The sequence below is a fragment of the Eubalaena glacialis genome, chromosome 3, assembly GCF_028564815.1.
Source record: "Eubalaena glacialis isolate mEubGla1 chromosome 3, mEubGla1.1.hap2.+ XY, whole genome shotgun sequence".
NCBI classification, from domain to species: Eukaryota; Metazoa; Chordata; class Mammalia; order Artiodactyla; family Balaenidae; genus Eubalaena; species Eubalaena glacialis.
In genome coordinates, this window is record NC_083718.1 from 11,903,346 (window position 1) to 11,918,089 (window position 14,744).

Here is a 14,744-nt window from a genome sequence, read left to right on the forward strand (position 1 = left end):
TCAAAATATGATGAGGACCCTTTTTATGACTGGGTCGCTCTGGAGTTTTTAACTCCCAGACTTTTCCACACACTTACTCTCTAGCCATTTGTCAATGGAAGTTCAGTTTTTCTTACCTTAGCACTGATTCCCATGCTTGTTTCAACTCTCAAGTTTCTGCTCTGAGCTGTGACTCCTTGTATTCCCTGTCTTTCCAATCTTGGGGGTAGCAGTTTGCTTCCTTCTCTGATGGGTCTTCTTGAAGAGTTGTTGATTTTTCAGTCTGTTTTCCTTATTGTTAGAGTTTGACTTGTTGTTAGGAGGGAGTAGTGACTTCCCACCTCCATATATGCAGAACTGGAAACCAGAAGTCCTATAGATTTCTTCATATATTCTGGATATGAGTCATTTATTGGATTGCAATGCTAACTGATGTTATTTTTAGTAAAAAAAGAGATAGTAAAATGAATAACTTTTGAGGAAAAATTTATACAATAATACATCTTTATTTTTATTTGAAAAAAATTACCAGTTCTTATATTAAGTGAGAAAACTTGTTAAGACATCAAAAGTGCAATATGAGACAAATATGGTTGATGTCCTCTAATTTATTCTTAACAAAAAAATATTTTTAAGTGTGTTAGGTGATTAAAGATTTAAAAGATTATTTCTGGAAGAAGTGGCATTTGAAGTGTACTATATTGTATGGCATTTTTGAATGAAATATGGAAGAATGTGGTCCACACTAAAAAATGTAGGCAGTATCTGGTACTGCAGTTCATCCAGATGGAGGTACCAGTAACCAATTTCACTGCTCCTTCCACCCCAGCCCCCCGTGTAAATGCATTTCTCTTACTATAATACGGGATAGGCAAGATCCTCTCTTAAATATTAGCATTTCTTTTGTATTCTCTAGCTAAGATGTAGGTCTCTAGAAAAGATAATCAAATCCACAAGGGAGACACTAGGTTCTCTCTCTGCACATAACTCTTTGTAAATGAGCCAGATTGTACTTATCAATATTCTATTGTTTCATATACATAATCAATGGTGATATGAAATTATTCAAAAACTGTTTCAATATACTCTAATATAATTTTGAAACAAATTAAATGCAATATTTTTTAAGGAGAAAATGGCTGTAAAAATGTGAGCACATGAAAATTTGGTGCTGTGAATAAACAATGGCCGTGAATAGCAGTTGCTCCTAATTTTAACCATTTTCAAGTCTGATAAAAAGATGAGGGCAAATATATAATTGGGGGAAAGTAGTTGTTCCTCTGGGCTTTTCAGTTTATTTCATTGCTTGAATTTCCAACATGCACATTTATTAATTTTGTCATTAAAAATGACATTTTGGAACAAACAATAATCCTGCTATTCCATATTTATTATCATATGATCAATAAATAGTTTATAGATGACAAGTCATTGTAATAGAGAATAGACACATTCCTGTCTTTTTTTGAGTTTAGGAGGTAAAAATATTTCTCCCTCTTGATTTCAGATAAATTTTCTAGGAACATTATAAACTTTTAAAAATGTGTATTTACAGATTTGCAATAAGAGATACACTGTTCATACAATCATGCATTTTATTATGTTGTTGATAAACAATAATCAGTTCAGTTAAAATGGTGAACTAAAACTGTTTCATTTTGAAAAAAGCTTAGAGCAATAGGAGGTTCACAGAGCTATTTATAATATACGTGTATGTATAATTTTACAAAGTGCGTATACATTTTCTTTCACTTTTTTCATTCAGTGTGGATAAAGATTTTCTCATACAAGCATACTTTTTTGAGAGACTCCTTGATTGTCTTTTACACTAGAGATAAGGAAACTTTTTCTATTTTCAGCGTAGTTGCTGTTGTTGTTCTTTTCCGTTCATGTTCTTTTCTGTTCTATGCCGTTGAACTACCCATTGTTTTTTCTATACCAATATTTCTGATTTAGTCTTGTTGTGGATTATTCTTACTATATTGTACTTGATTTGCATATCGATGTGATGTACAAAATTTGTGCATAGCCTCATTTAAGGGTGAGTTTGATTTAGGATGTTCTAAAACACAGGCACCCTTTCTCTGTCTACAGAGAAAAATGTTAACATGCAGCACTGATGTCAGAAAAAATAATAGGATTTTACAGCCTTAATTGAGAGGTGGGCTATGAATGATTCCAGTAAGTTTACCATAGAGTTATTGTGCCTCTGCCTTTTAATAGTAAACATTTACACACATTTTACATTTACTGTGAAATCATTACTGTGGTCCAGGCCCATGATAAGCACATATCATGGATTATCTCATTTTTCTTCACAACCTCTTTACACTGTAAGAAAACTTTACCCATTTCACCAGACAGAAACTTGAATCTTAGATAGGTTCCTCTCTAGTAAGCAGTGGAGTTATGATGGTGACCTGAGCATTCTCATTTAAGTCTATTTTCTTCAAATTATATAACATGATTATGATTTTGACTGGAAATATTTAAAATGTATAATGTGTTAATTGTAAGACAGTGGACTCTCTAATAGTACTATAGTACTAATAGTACTATTTTCCTTTAGGAATGTGATGTGTTTTTGTTTGTTTACTCTTTTTTTGTCCCACTTTTTTTCATTGTTTTAACTTGTTTCTTTTTTTTCCTTGAGATAGTTTATTTTTTTGCTTGAGATAGTTTTTCTTCAACTAATTCTTGCTGAATTAATTTTATAATTCCAATGCATTGTTGTGGCATGATATTATCTTAAGAATGTGTAAGACTCAGAAAATTTGATCAAAAATAACAAAGACTTTTTATTTCCAACTAAATTATCTATACCACTTTATTTTAACCTAAATAAAGTTGAATTTATATTATTGTTTACATAATTACTTCCAAGTCATCTCTTTGAATTAGGAAGATTATTTATTTTCTTTTACTCTCTGTAAAATTCTCCAACTGTGAAAATAATAGACATCAGTTTAATGAAACAAAATAGAAACAATATAGGAAAAGTTGAAATGAAAACACGGGCATTTTTTTCCATTTACTATACTTTTAATATCCTTTCTGAATTTTAACAATATATTTAAACACAGTTCACATAAGTGGTCAATTAGAGAAGAGCACATTTGTTACATTTTGAAGACAAATTTGTGCTAAATACATTTTGAAAAGTTTTGAATTTACATTCCACAGCTGGCCTAGCCATGTCTTCCATTTCTGTACATTCCACTCCCCTTTTCAATTTCCCAGCCCCTCAAGAACATTAATTTTCCTCATAATATTCAGATAAAACCACAAATCAATGTAACACCTCAGAAAGAACATCATTTTTGTATCCTAAAAACAGTGTTCCCTGTTTCAACATCTTCTCACCAAGAGATAAGTGAAAAAAATTTTTTTTCTCATTCTGTAGGTCATTTATCAAAACACTGAATGCTATCAGTACTGGGTTATTGTCAGTCTTAATCATTTTTTTTAGAGTTCTTTTTTAAATAAATTAATCAATTAATTAACTTATTTATTTATTATTTTTGGCTGCATTGGGTCTTGCTTGCCGCGCGCAGGCTTTCTCTAGTTGCAGCGAGCGGGGGCTACTCTTCGTTGCCGTGGCGGGCTTCTCATTGCGGTAGCTTCTCTTGTTGCGGAGCACGGGTTCTAGGCACACAGGCTTCAGTAGTTGTGGCTCGTGGGCTCTAGAGCGCAGGCTCAGTAGTTGTGGCTCACGGGCTTAGCTGCTCCGTGGCATGTGGCATCTTCCCAGACCAGGGCTTGAACCTGTGTCCCCTGCATTGGCAGGCGGATTCCCAACCACTGCACCACTAGGGAAGCCCTTAGTCATTTTTAAGTTTAGCTATTGAATAACTCTTCCTTTTTTACATTATATATGGAGACCCCAAAATCAGATGTTCATCTGTCAGCTGATGAACAAAAGTTCAAGCTCTTTGTGGCACAACTACATAATTCATTTTTTGGTAGAGTTAACATCTCTATAGAACTGTTTGTATAATAAGTTAGTTTTTATTACTTTCTTTTCATTTTTATTCTTTTTATTAGTATTGAACATATAAAATAAGTATTGACCCATTTATTAATGCTGACATGTAAGGTTCTTAAAATATACAATTGGAAAAATGGATTTGCATCATTGAATGTGCTAGAGTTTGTGAATTTTTATATTAAATCAGACAATGATCAGTGAAGTCAGCTGTGAATGATAAAGAACAAAATTAAGTCATCAGTAGGATATACTATATTTTATTATTATATGCTGTGAAAGGTAAGGGAATAAAATGATCTATAGCTATAGAGGTAGATAGAGATATTCAAACCTCTAAATTTATAAGACTGTTATTTAAATCTCCTGCATTTATTCTCAAGAACACAGTAACTGAATATAAGGGACTGTCTGTAATGAGATAAAATAATACTATTTATCCTCTTTGAACGGTTAAGTGTTCAGGAGATTGCATACCAATTTCTAAGATCTCTTATGTCAATGAGTATGTGCTTTAAGCCACTTTTATTTAGAAAACTTCCTTAAAAATGACAAACATTGGAATTTCTTTATATTAATGTGGTGTGTATACATTTGTGTGTGTTGGGGGAAAATAGTTAAGCTACTTGATAGGACAAGATGAAGATTTAAATTATCTTAAATTCTAAATATTTCCTTTGCTGCCTTAATCTTCCTTTTACTCATTTGTGATTAATCATTTATATTTAATATTAATCATACACACATATACATGCACATGCATGTATGTGACACATATCAACATCAGAAATTATTTTCCTGAACAAAATAAGGGATATTCTGTGTCACCACTGGAGAACAGCAGTAGAGGACTACACAGTCAGTGTGATGTTAGAGAAAGAGTAAATCACATTCCCAATTGTTGCTGTGTGCTCATAGCCAATCTCGGTTATTCTAAAGGACTCATTTAGAAAATATGGTAGAGTTGTCATGATACAATTATGCATTCCCTCCATGCATCTGAGCTAAAGTGTCCATCGCCCTATCTTTGATTATCACCTATAAGTTTTTGATTCCTAAAATAGTAATCCCATCTTCGACGTAACTTCTAAGAAATATATCTACATTGTCACTTCTTCTACTGGATGTTTCCAACTAAGAGTGTTATTCAACTCAGAGTCAAAATAATCAAAACCAGGCTTCCTTACATTCTCTTCACAGTGGAGCTTCTTTGCCCCATATCTTAATATTATCACTTATGCTAGAAACTTCTGTTGCATTTCCCTCCTTCCATCATGTACATGTTCAATGTTTCATAATCTTTCCCATTCTAATTGTTTTTCAAAATCCATCTTCTTCAGATAAATCATATTGCCACTGCTCCATTCAGGCCGTCATCATCTTGATAATGGCCTTAACATCTTCCTTGGTTTGGTTTTCCCCTCACACTCTCCGCTTCTCTTTGTCTTAATATTAATACCTATGGGCTTATACAAGAACATAATATGTTCTGTGAATACTTCAGTAAACAAATAGGCAATATTCTCTGCACTTGTGGAGCTTGCATTCTAATAAGAGGTGTTGACCATAATCATGTTAAGTGAGTAAATTATACAGCATGTTAGAAGCTGAACACCACTGTGGAAAAGGTAGAACAATGTAAGGAGCAAAGGAAATAATGGTTGGAAGAGGGAAATGTGGGAAGGTATATTCATTTAAAATAGGTTAGTCCAAGAAGTCCAGAGAGAGAGACATTTGAACAAAAACTTGAAGAAAGTGAATGAGTGAGCTTAGAAATATTTCCAGGAAGAACATTCCAGGTTCGGGAACAGCAAGTCAAAAATCATGAAACAGGAGGATAACTAGCATGTGTTTGGGGAACAGCAAAGAAGCCAGTGTGCTTGGAGTGGAGTAAATGAGGAAAAGTGGAAGAGAGATGAGTTCAGAGAGGTAACAGGGAGCTGGAAAATAGGGCATCTTTTTAGCCATAGAAAAGGGCTCTGGCTTTTACCCTGAGCGAGATGGGAAGCCATTATGTGGCTGTGAACTGCGAAATAAAATGAGCTGAATGATGTTTTGCAAACCATTTTGGTTGTTGTGAATATCTTTTTAAAACACAAAAATGATTACAATGCTCCTCTGCTTTAAAATGTTTGGTTTTAAAAAAAAATATCCTCAGGACAAATTTCCAGTCTGACATAATTGATTTAATGCCTCCTCATCTCCTGATACCATCCATCCAAGACACCCATGGGAAAAAAATTACTCTGCAGTACGTGATTCCATAATTAAGTGCTAAGGTTGGGCCCTGCAAACCATAACTTTATAGAAATGGTGAAGTAATACAAGTGGGAATCATTAGGGACTGCTTTGTGTGGGTGTTTGAACATGAGGTTGATCTTGAGGATAGAGAAAACCAATTAGTCCAAAAGGAGAAAGGTGGGATAAGGTGAAGGATGTTGTATAAGCAAAGGCATAGAATTAACAAAGTCCAACTGGACAGCAAGTTCGCCTGCCTGCTGGGAGAAATGGGGCAGATGGAAGCCAAGCAGAAGAATTTAGACATTGATACCACCATAAAAGAACGGGAAATTATAGATTTTTAAGTAGAATAAAATAATAATATCAGTCTTTAGACTGTAGCCTGGTAAATGGTTTTGATTTATTGAGGAAAGATAAACAAAAAACAATTCTCATATGAGTCAAACTTGCTCTCTACCTAAAAGCATGCTCTGTCTTATCTTGGGTAAAATCGGTGACCTTATATGAAGGATGTTGTTGACCAAAGAGGGCTTCCATTATTTTCTCTGAAGATTGATGACTGGCCAAAGAGAAGGAAATGGAATTGAAGATAAAGGGCGTCGTTTGTCTCCTCTGTGCTTAGGTGTACTGTTGGTGTGTATCAGATCCTAGACCTTTTAGTGATGTTTACTGTCAGATGTATAATATCAGTGTGCGGCAACTACATTGAATGGAAAGAACACGGTAAAGTCTGGCATATAAAATAAAGTTGATGTTTTGTTCTTTAGGTAACAGAAACACGGACGGGTCCTCTTGGCTGCAGTAACTATGACAACCTAGATTCTGTCAGTTCTGTTCTGGTTCAGAGTCCTGAGAATAAGATTCAGTTGCAAGGTATGTAGGTAAAATTTCATTAATTCTCTATGAGCCTGAATGACAGTTATCCAGTTGTGATTTCTTTCTTCTCTCTTCCTTCCTTCCTCCCTCGCTCCCTCCCTCCCTCTCTCTCTTTGTTTCTTTCTTTCTTTCAAGCTGTATGTGCAGTACTAGGCTTTTAGAGTTCTCATAAAAGGCTAATCTCCTAATTTTTAACTGATACGAACATTCTAGACCAGATGAAGGGAATGTCAAAATTCACTTTACTTCTTAAATTAAGTAATCGATAACAATTGAAAATGTATTGTGATAATATTTTTCTTCCATACAGTAATCATTGTCTCAGTAAGTAGCAGTTTTTCCATAGGTCTCCCTGAGCTTTGACTTCTTCCGTATAGATTCTGACAAAAATCGTAACCATATTTATGCATACTGTGATGTGAACGTTTGACATTTTAAATATAACCTAATATGATAATTAAGGCTTCATTTCTCTTCTGACAAACAGAAATATACTTAAGAATATATTAACAAAATACTTATACTTGCATTATTTCATTTATAAAGATACATTATGTGATAAAGGTAATTTATCATCTTTCTCTTACTATATTTTGTGAGATAATTCAATAGAGGACTTTTTAAAATAATAATTTTAACAAATACATATTATTCTAACTGGTTATAAGGATGTGTATATCACTCATTCATACAGGCAGGGAAAGGTTATGAATCCACATGTTTAAACATGTACTAGTTGAATAAGTTCAGAAATGTCTTTGTGATGACAGATCATCTAACTTAAGTTGACTGATCAAAGGGGTAGTTTTGAGTTGTTCTTTCTAGTCTACCTTTTTTAATTGCAGAAGTTAGATCTGTATTTACATTATTCAGTTTTACATAAAAATGCTTAAAAGTTTCAGAAATTATGCCATTTTTCCTCAACTTTTCCATCTAAAAAATGTAATGGCATAAGGTTATTTAAATTTACCCTAAATAATAAATGGATTTCATTCATTTTAAATTGTATAAAAATCACAAAGAAAGCAATTAACATTTTTAAACTTTAAATGCTATCCAATTTATCATTATCAATTTTAGATTTAAAGTTATTGAAATATTTTCTCTAATTTAAATAGAAACCCAATCTATCAATATTACTTGTAATTCTCTACTAGTCACTCCTTTTTAAATGTATGTATTAACTTTCCATCAGAGTATTAACTTTAATAGAAAAAGACAAAGAATGTTTATATCAAATATGTTTATTTCAATTGATTTATTATTAAATTTTATTTATTAATACTATTTATTGATTTTTACTCTTTGTGAATCACTGTGTTCAGTTTTAAAAATATTATATTATAAACACAAAACTTCAGCCTCCCATCTTCTTTGAAGAAAAATTAACACAAGGAATAAATGAATCAATACTCCTTATATAACTACTATTTCTACTCTCCTCAATTTTTGTAAGGCAGAAACCTGCATCTCTTTCACCTTTTTTATTTGCTAGGCCTATATTTTCAGTTGTCTATTGCAACTATATTTGTACCCCAATGAACAAAGATCCTTCCAAACATAACATTAGGAAATCAATATTGAGACCCTCAATTTCCCTTGTACTCTTTCTTAAATTTCATCTGTACTTATAGTACAAGTATCAGGTTGATTCACCTTTCAATCTACCTTTAATAGTAGCTCTTCTCCACTTTGAAAAAGAATGCAAACCATTCACAAATTCTGGAATAAACTTACCATGATACATTTCTTTAAAGGGTATAAAAAACTCTGGATCACTATATGTGGCAATTGGAAAAACTTGTGTCTCTGAAAAATCTTTTATTAAGGTACCACCAGAGGTCTTTGTGTCTTTCATAGTTAGTTAGTTATATAGTTATATAGTTAGTTGGTTGGTTTTATGGATAGATGGATATAGACATAGATGACATATTGTGTGTGTGTGTGTGTATATATATACATATATATATGTATATATATATACAGAGAGAGAGAAAGAAAGAGAGAGAGAAAGAGAGAGTTAGTGTCTCCTGTTTTGTTTGTAAGCACAAGGTGAAGCATTAGAATCAGTGTTTGACCCATTTGGAGATCTTCTGAATTCAGCTCTATTATTGAGAGGAATCTAGAATTATGAGAATTTTTCAGTATTGACCACCTTCTTACAAACCTCTACTCTTGTAGAAGAAGAAGAATTACTCCTGAAGTAGAATTTTATCAGAGCAAAGAAAGCATCAATAAGAATTATTGAAGCTACAGCATTAAGCAACAAATTCAGAAAGAATTCCATGACTTAACTATCCATATTGGAATTGACATTCATAAATGAGATGTCAGAGAGATGCATTACACATTAACACACTGATTTTGACTGAAAACAAATGAAATGAAATGTTTTCTGGCAGTGAGTAAGCTGGTTTTACCTGATTGTCTGTCTGGCTTTGCCAATTAGGGTACAGAACAGACATTAAAAAAAAAACCCTGAAATATCCATATCTCCAACTCCAAATTATTAATAAAATATATTTAAAACATATGATAAAAAGTAATTCATAAGAAGTATGAGCAAATACATATTGAAATTAATGATATTCCAATTTCTTCAACCCCTTATGAATTTAACATATCAAGCAAGGTACATTTGAGTGAAAGTGTAACAGTAGTAATTAAAAGTTATAAAATCTCGGTAGTAACTTTTTAGTAAAATTCCCAGAAAGTGAATGATCCATATGACTAGGTAACAAATACTTTTCCGGATCAGTTAGTTCCTAATGTTTTATTTCATCAAAATTGGCAAAGGATGGCATTATTATCAAATAGAAGATTTAATGTAACTTTTAAAGATGGGACACCATGCGATTATCTTTTGCTTGTAATAAAAATCTGATGATATTGCTTAAAAAATTTTTTTCTTTCCTATTGTTTATTGATATGTTGGAACAAATTTTCTCAAAACTTTACACATATAAAAATTAAAACAAGGCAAATAATTTATATTGAAATAATTTATATTAATTTATATTTCTAGCAAAAAAAACCCATAAACTAATTAACAGAGCTCTATCAATTCATTAAATCATGAGGTTTCAAGGAACAGATAATATTTGTTTTTAAAAGTTATTTATCGGGGAGACCTTCAAGATGGCGGAGGAGTAAGATGTGGAGATCATCTTCCTCCCTACAAATACATCAAAAATACATCTACATGTGGAACAACTCCTACAGAACACCTACTGAATGCTGGCAGAAGACCTCAGACTTCCCAAAAGGCAAGAAACTCCCCACAAACCTGGGTAGGGCAAAAGAAAAAAGAAAAAACAGAGACAAAAGAATAAGGATGGGACCTGCACATCTGGGAGGGAGCTGTGAAGGAGGAAAAGTTTCCACACACTAGGAAGCCCCTTCACTGGCGGAGACCGAGGATGGTGGGGGGAAGCTTCGGAGCCACGGAGGAGAGCACAGCAATAGGGATGCATAGGGCAAAGCAGAGAGATTCCCACACAGAGGATCAGCGCCAACCAGCGCTCACCAGCCCGAGACGCTTGTCTGCTCACCTGCTGGGGCAGGTGGGGGCTGAGAGCTGAGGCTCAGGCTTTGGAGGTCAGATCCCAGGGAGAGGACTGGGGTTGGCTGCGTGAACACAGCCTGAAGGGGGCTAGTGTGCCACAGCTAGCCGAGAGGGAGTCTGGGAAAAAGTCTGGAGCTGCCTAAGAGGCAAGAGACCACTGTTTCTGGGTGCACAAGGAGAGGGGATTCAGAACAATGCCTAAACAAGCTCCACAGATGGCAGAGCACTGCCTAAGCAAGCTCCCGAGACAAGGGCAAGCCATGGATATCATCTTGGACTCCAGAGGCGGGCACAGACTGCTAGAGCTGCTGCCACTGCCACCAAGAATCCTTTGTGCAAGCACAGGTCACTACCCACCACCCCCCGGGAGCCTGTACAGCACACCACTGCCAGGGTCCCATGATCCAGGGCCAACTCCCTGAGAGAACACACAGCAGACCTCAGGCTGTTGCAACATCATATCGGCCTCTGCCACCACAGGCACGCTCCACATTTCAATTATGACTACTGTACCCCTCCCTTTCCCCAGCCTGAGTGAGCAAGAGAGCCCCAATCAGCCCCTGCTTTAACACTCCACTGTCTGGGCAGGGAACAGATGCCTAAGTGTGGCCTACATGCAGAGGCATGGCCAAAACCAAAGCTGAACCCGAGGAGCTGTGGGAACAAAGAAGAGAAAGGGAAATTTCCCTGTGAAGCCTCAGGAGCAGCAGATTAAATCGCCACAATTGGCTTGATAAACCCTGCATCTGTGGAATACCTGAATAGACCATGAATGTTCCAAAAATTGAGGGGGTAGACTTTGGGACCAATTGTAGACTTGGGGTTTGCTTTCTGCGTTTGGTTTGTTTTTGGTTTTATATTTATCTTAGTTTAGTTTTTAGTGCTTGTTTTCATTGGTGGGTTTGTTTATTGGTTTGGTTGCTATCTTCCTTTTTTGTTCTCTTCCTGTGAGTGTGTGTGTATGTTTCTTTGTGTAATTTTGCCCATTTAGTTTTGCTTTAACCATTTGTCTTGGGGTCTGTCTGTTCATTTTTTGTTTTGTTTTGTTTTTTCCTTTTCTCTCATGCCAGGCAGCTGGCAGGGTCTTGGTGCTCTGGCCGGGTGTCGGGCCTGAGCCACTGATGTGGGAGAGCCAAGTCCAGGACATTGGACCACCAGAGACCTACCGGCCCCACATAATATTAATTGGCGAGAGCTCTCCCAGAGATCTTTGTCTCAACACTAAGACCCAGCTCCACCCAACGGCCAGCAAGCTCCAGTGCTGGACGCCCCATGTCAAACAATTAGCAAGACAGGAACACAACCCCACGCATTAGCAGAGAGGCAGGCTAAAGTCATACTAAGTTCACAGACACCTCAAAAAACGCAAACAGACGTCGCCCTGCCCACCAGAGGGACAAGATCCAGCCCCACCTACCAGAACACAGGCACCAGTCCCCTCCACCAGGGAGCCTACACAACCCACTGAACCAACCTTACCCACTGGGGGCAGACATCAAAAATAACAGGAACTGCAAACTTGCAGACTGTGAAAAGGAGACCCCAAACACAGTAAGTTAAACAAAATGAGAAGACAGAGAAATATGCAGCAGATGAAGGAGCAAGGTAAAAACCCACCAGACCAAACAAATGAAGAGGAAATAGGCAGTCCACCTGAAAAAGAATTCAGAGTAGTGATACGAAAGGTGATCCAAAATCTTGGGAAAAGAATGGAGAAAATACAAGAAACGTTTAACAGGGAACTAGAAGAATTAAAGAGCAAACAAACAATGATGAACACCACAATAAATGAAATTAAAAATACTCTAGAAGGAATCAATAGCAGAATACCTGAGGCAGAGGAACGGATAAGTGACCTGGAAGGTAGAATAGTGGAAATAACTGCCACAGAGCAGAAAAGAAAAAAGAAGGAAAAGAATTGAGGACAGTCTCAGAGATCTGGGACAACACTAAATGCACCAACATTCGAATTATAGGGGTCCCAGAAGAAGAAGAGAAAAAGAAAGGGTCTGAGAAAATATTCAAAGAGATTATAGTTGAAAACTTCCCTAATATGGGAAAGGAAATAGTTAATCACGTCCAGGAAGCACAGAGTCCCATACAGGATAAATCCAAGGAGAAACACGCCCAGATACATATTAATCAAACTATCAAAAATTAAATACAAAGAAAATATATTAAAAGCAGCAAGGGAAAAGCAACAAATAACATACAAGGGAATCCCCATAAGGTTAACAGCTGATATTTCAGCAGAAACTCTGCAGGCCAGAAGGGAGTGGCACGACATATTTTAAGTGATGAAAAGGAAAAACCTACAACCAACATTACTCTACCCAGCAAAGATCTCATTCAGATTCAATGGAGAAATTAAAACCTTTACAGAAAAGCAAAAATTAAGAGAATTCAGCACCACCAAACCAGCTTTACAACAAATGCTAAAGGAACTTCTCTAGGTGGGAAACACAAGAGAAGAAAAAGACCTACACAAACAAACCCAAAACAATTAAGGAAATGGTAATAGGAACATACATATTGATAATTACCTTAAATGTGAATGGATTAAATGCTCCAACCAAAAGACAGACTGGCTGAATGGATACAAAAACAAGACCCGTATATGTGGTGTCTACAAGAGACACATTTCAGACCTAATGACACCTAAGACGGAAAGTGAGGGGATGGAAAAAGATATTCCATGCAAATGGAATTCAAAAGAGAGCTGGAGTAGCAATAAGCATATCAGACCAAATAGACTTTAAAAAAAAGACTATTACAAGAGACAAAAAAGGACACTACATAATGATCAAGGGATCAATCCAAAAAGAAGATACAACAATCGCAAATATTTACACACCCAACATAGGAGCACCTCAATACATAAGGCAAATGCTAAGAGCCATATAAGGGGAAATCGACAATAACACAATCATACTAGGGGACTTCAACACCCCAATTTCACCAATGGACAGATCAACCAAAATGAAAATAAATAAGGAAACACAAGCTTTAAATGACACATTAGACCAGATGGACTTAATTGATATTTATAGGACATCCCATCCAAAAACAACAGAATACGCTTTCTTCTCAAGTGCTTGTGGGACATTCACTATGATAGATCATATCTTGGGTTACAAACCAAGCCTCCATAAATTTAAGAAAATTGAAATTGTATCAAGTACCTTTTCTGACCACAACGCTATGAGACTAGATATCAATTACAGGAAAAATATCTGTAAAAAATACAAACACTTGGACGCTAAAAAATATGCTACTAGATAACCAAGAGATCACTGAAGAAATCAAAGAGGAAATGAAAAAATATCTAGAAACAAATGACAATGAAACCACAATGACCCAATACCTATAGGATACAGCAAAAGCACTTCTATGCGGGAAGTTTATAGCAATACAGTCCTACCTCAAGAAACAAGAAAAATGTCAAATAAACAACCTAACCTTACACCAAAGCAATTAGAGAAAGAAACAAAAAAACCCCAAAAGTTAGCAAAAGGAAAGAAATCATAAAGATCAGATCAGAAATAAATGAAAAAGAAATGAAGGAAACAATAGCAAAGATCAGTAAAACTACAAACCTGGTTGTTTGAGAAGATAAACAAAATTGATAAACCTTTAGCCAGACTCATTAAGAAAAAAAGGGAGAAGACTCAAATCAACAGAATTAGAAATGAAAAAGGAGAAGTAACCACTGACACTGCAGAAATACAAACGATCATGAGAGATTACTACAAGCAACTATATGCCAATAAAATGGACAACCTGGAAGAAATGGACGATTTCTTAGAAAAGTACAACCTTCCAAGACTGAACCAGAAAGAAATAGAAAATATGAACAGACCAATCACAAGCACTGAAATTGAAACTGTGATTAAAATTCTTCCAACAAACAAAGCCCAGGACCAGATGGCTTCACAGGTGAATTCTTTCAAACATTTAGAGACGAGCTAACACCTATCCTTCTCAAACTCTTCCAAAATACAGCAGAGGGAGAAACACTCCCAAACTCATTCTATGAGACAACCATCACCCTGATACCAAAACCATACAAAGATGTCACAAAAAAAGAAAACTACAGGC

General features: G+C 35.5%; 1 protein-coding gene across 2 annotated transcripts in view; it reads left to right on the forward strand.

Moving 5' to 3' along the window:
• BRINP3 (BMP/retinoic acid inducible neural specific 3) overlaps positions 1 to 14,744 on the forward strand; it is a 419,565-nt gene that overhangs the window by 260,713 nt on the left and 144,108 nt on the right. For both annotated transcript variants that reach the window (XM_061185297.1, XM_061185298.1), the window contains one exon: positions 6,973 to 7,078. In XM_061185297.1, the coding sequence (XP_061041280.1) occupies positions 6,973 to 7,078 (106 nt within the window). The remainder of the gene's footprint in view (positions 1 to 6,972; positions 7,079 to 14,744) is intronic.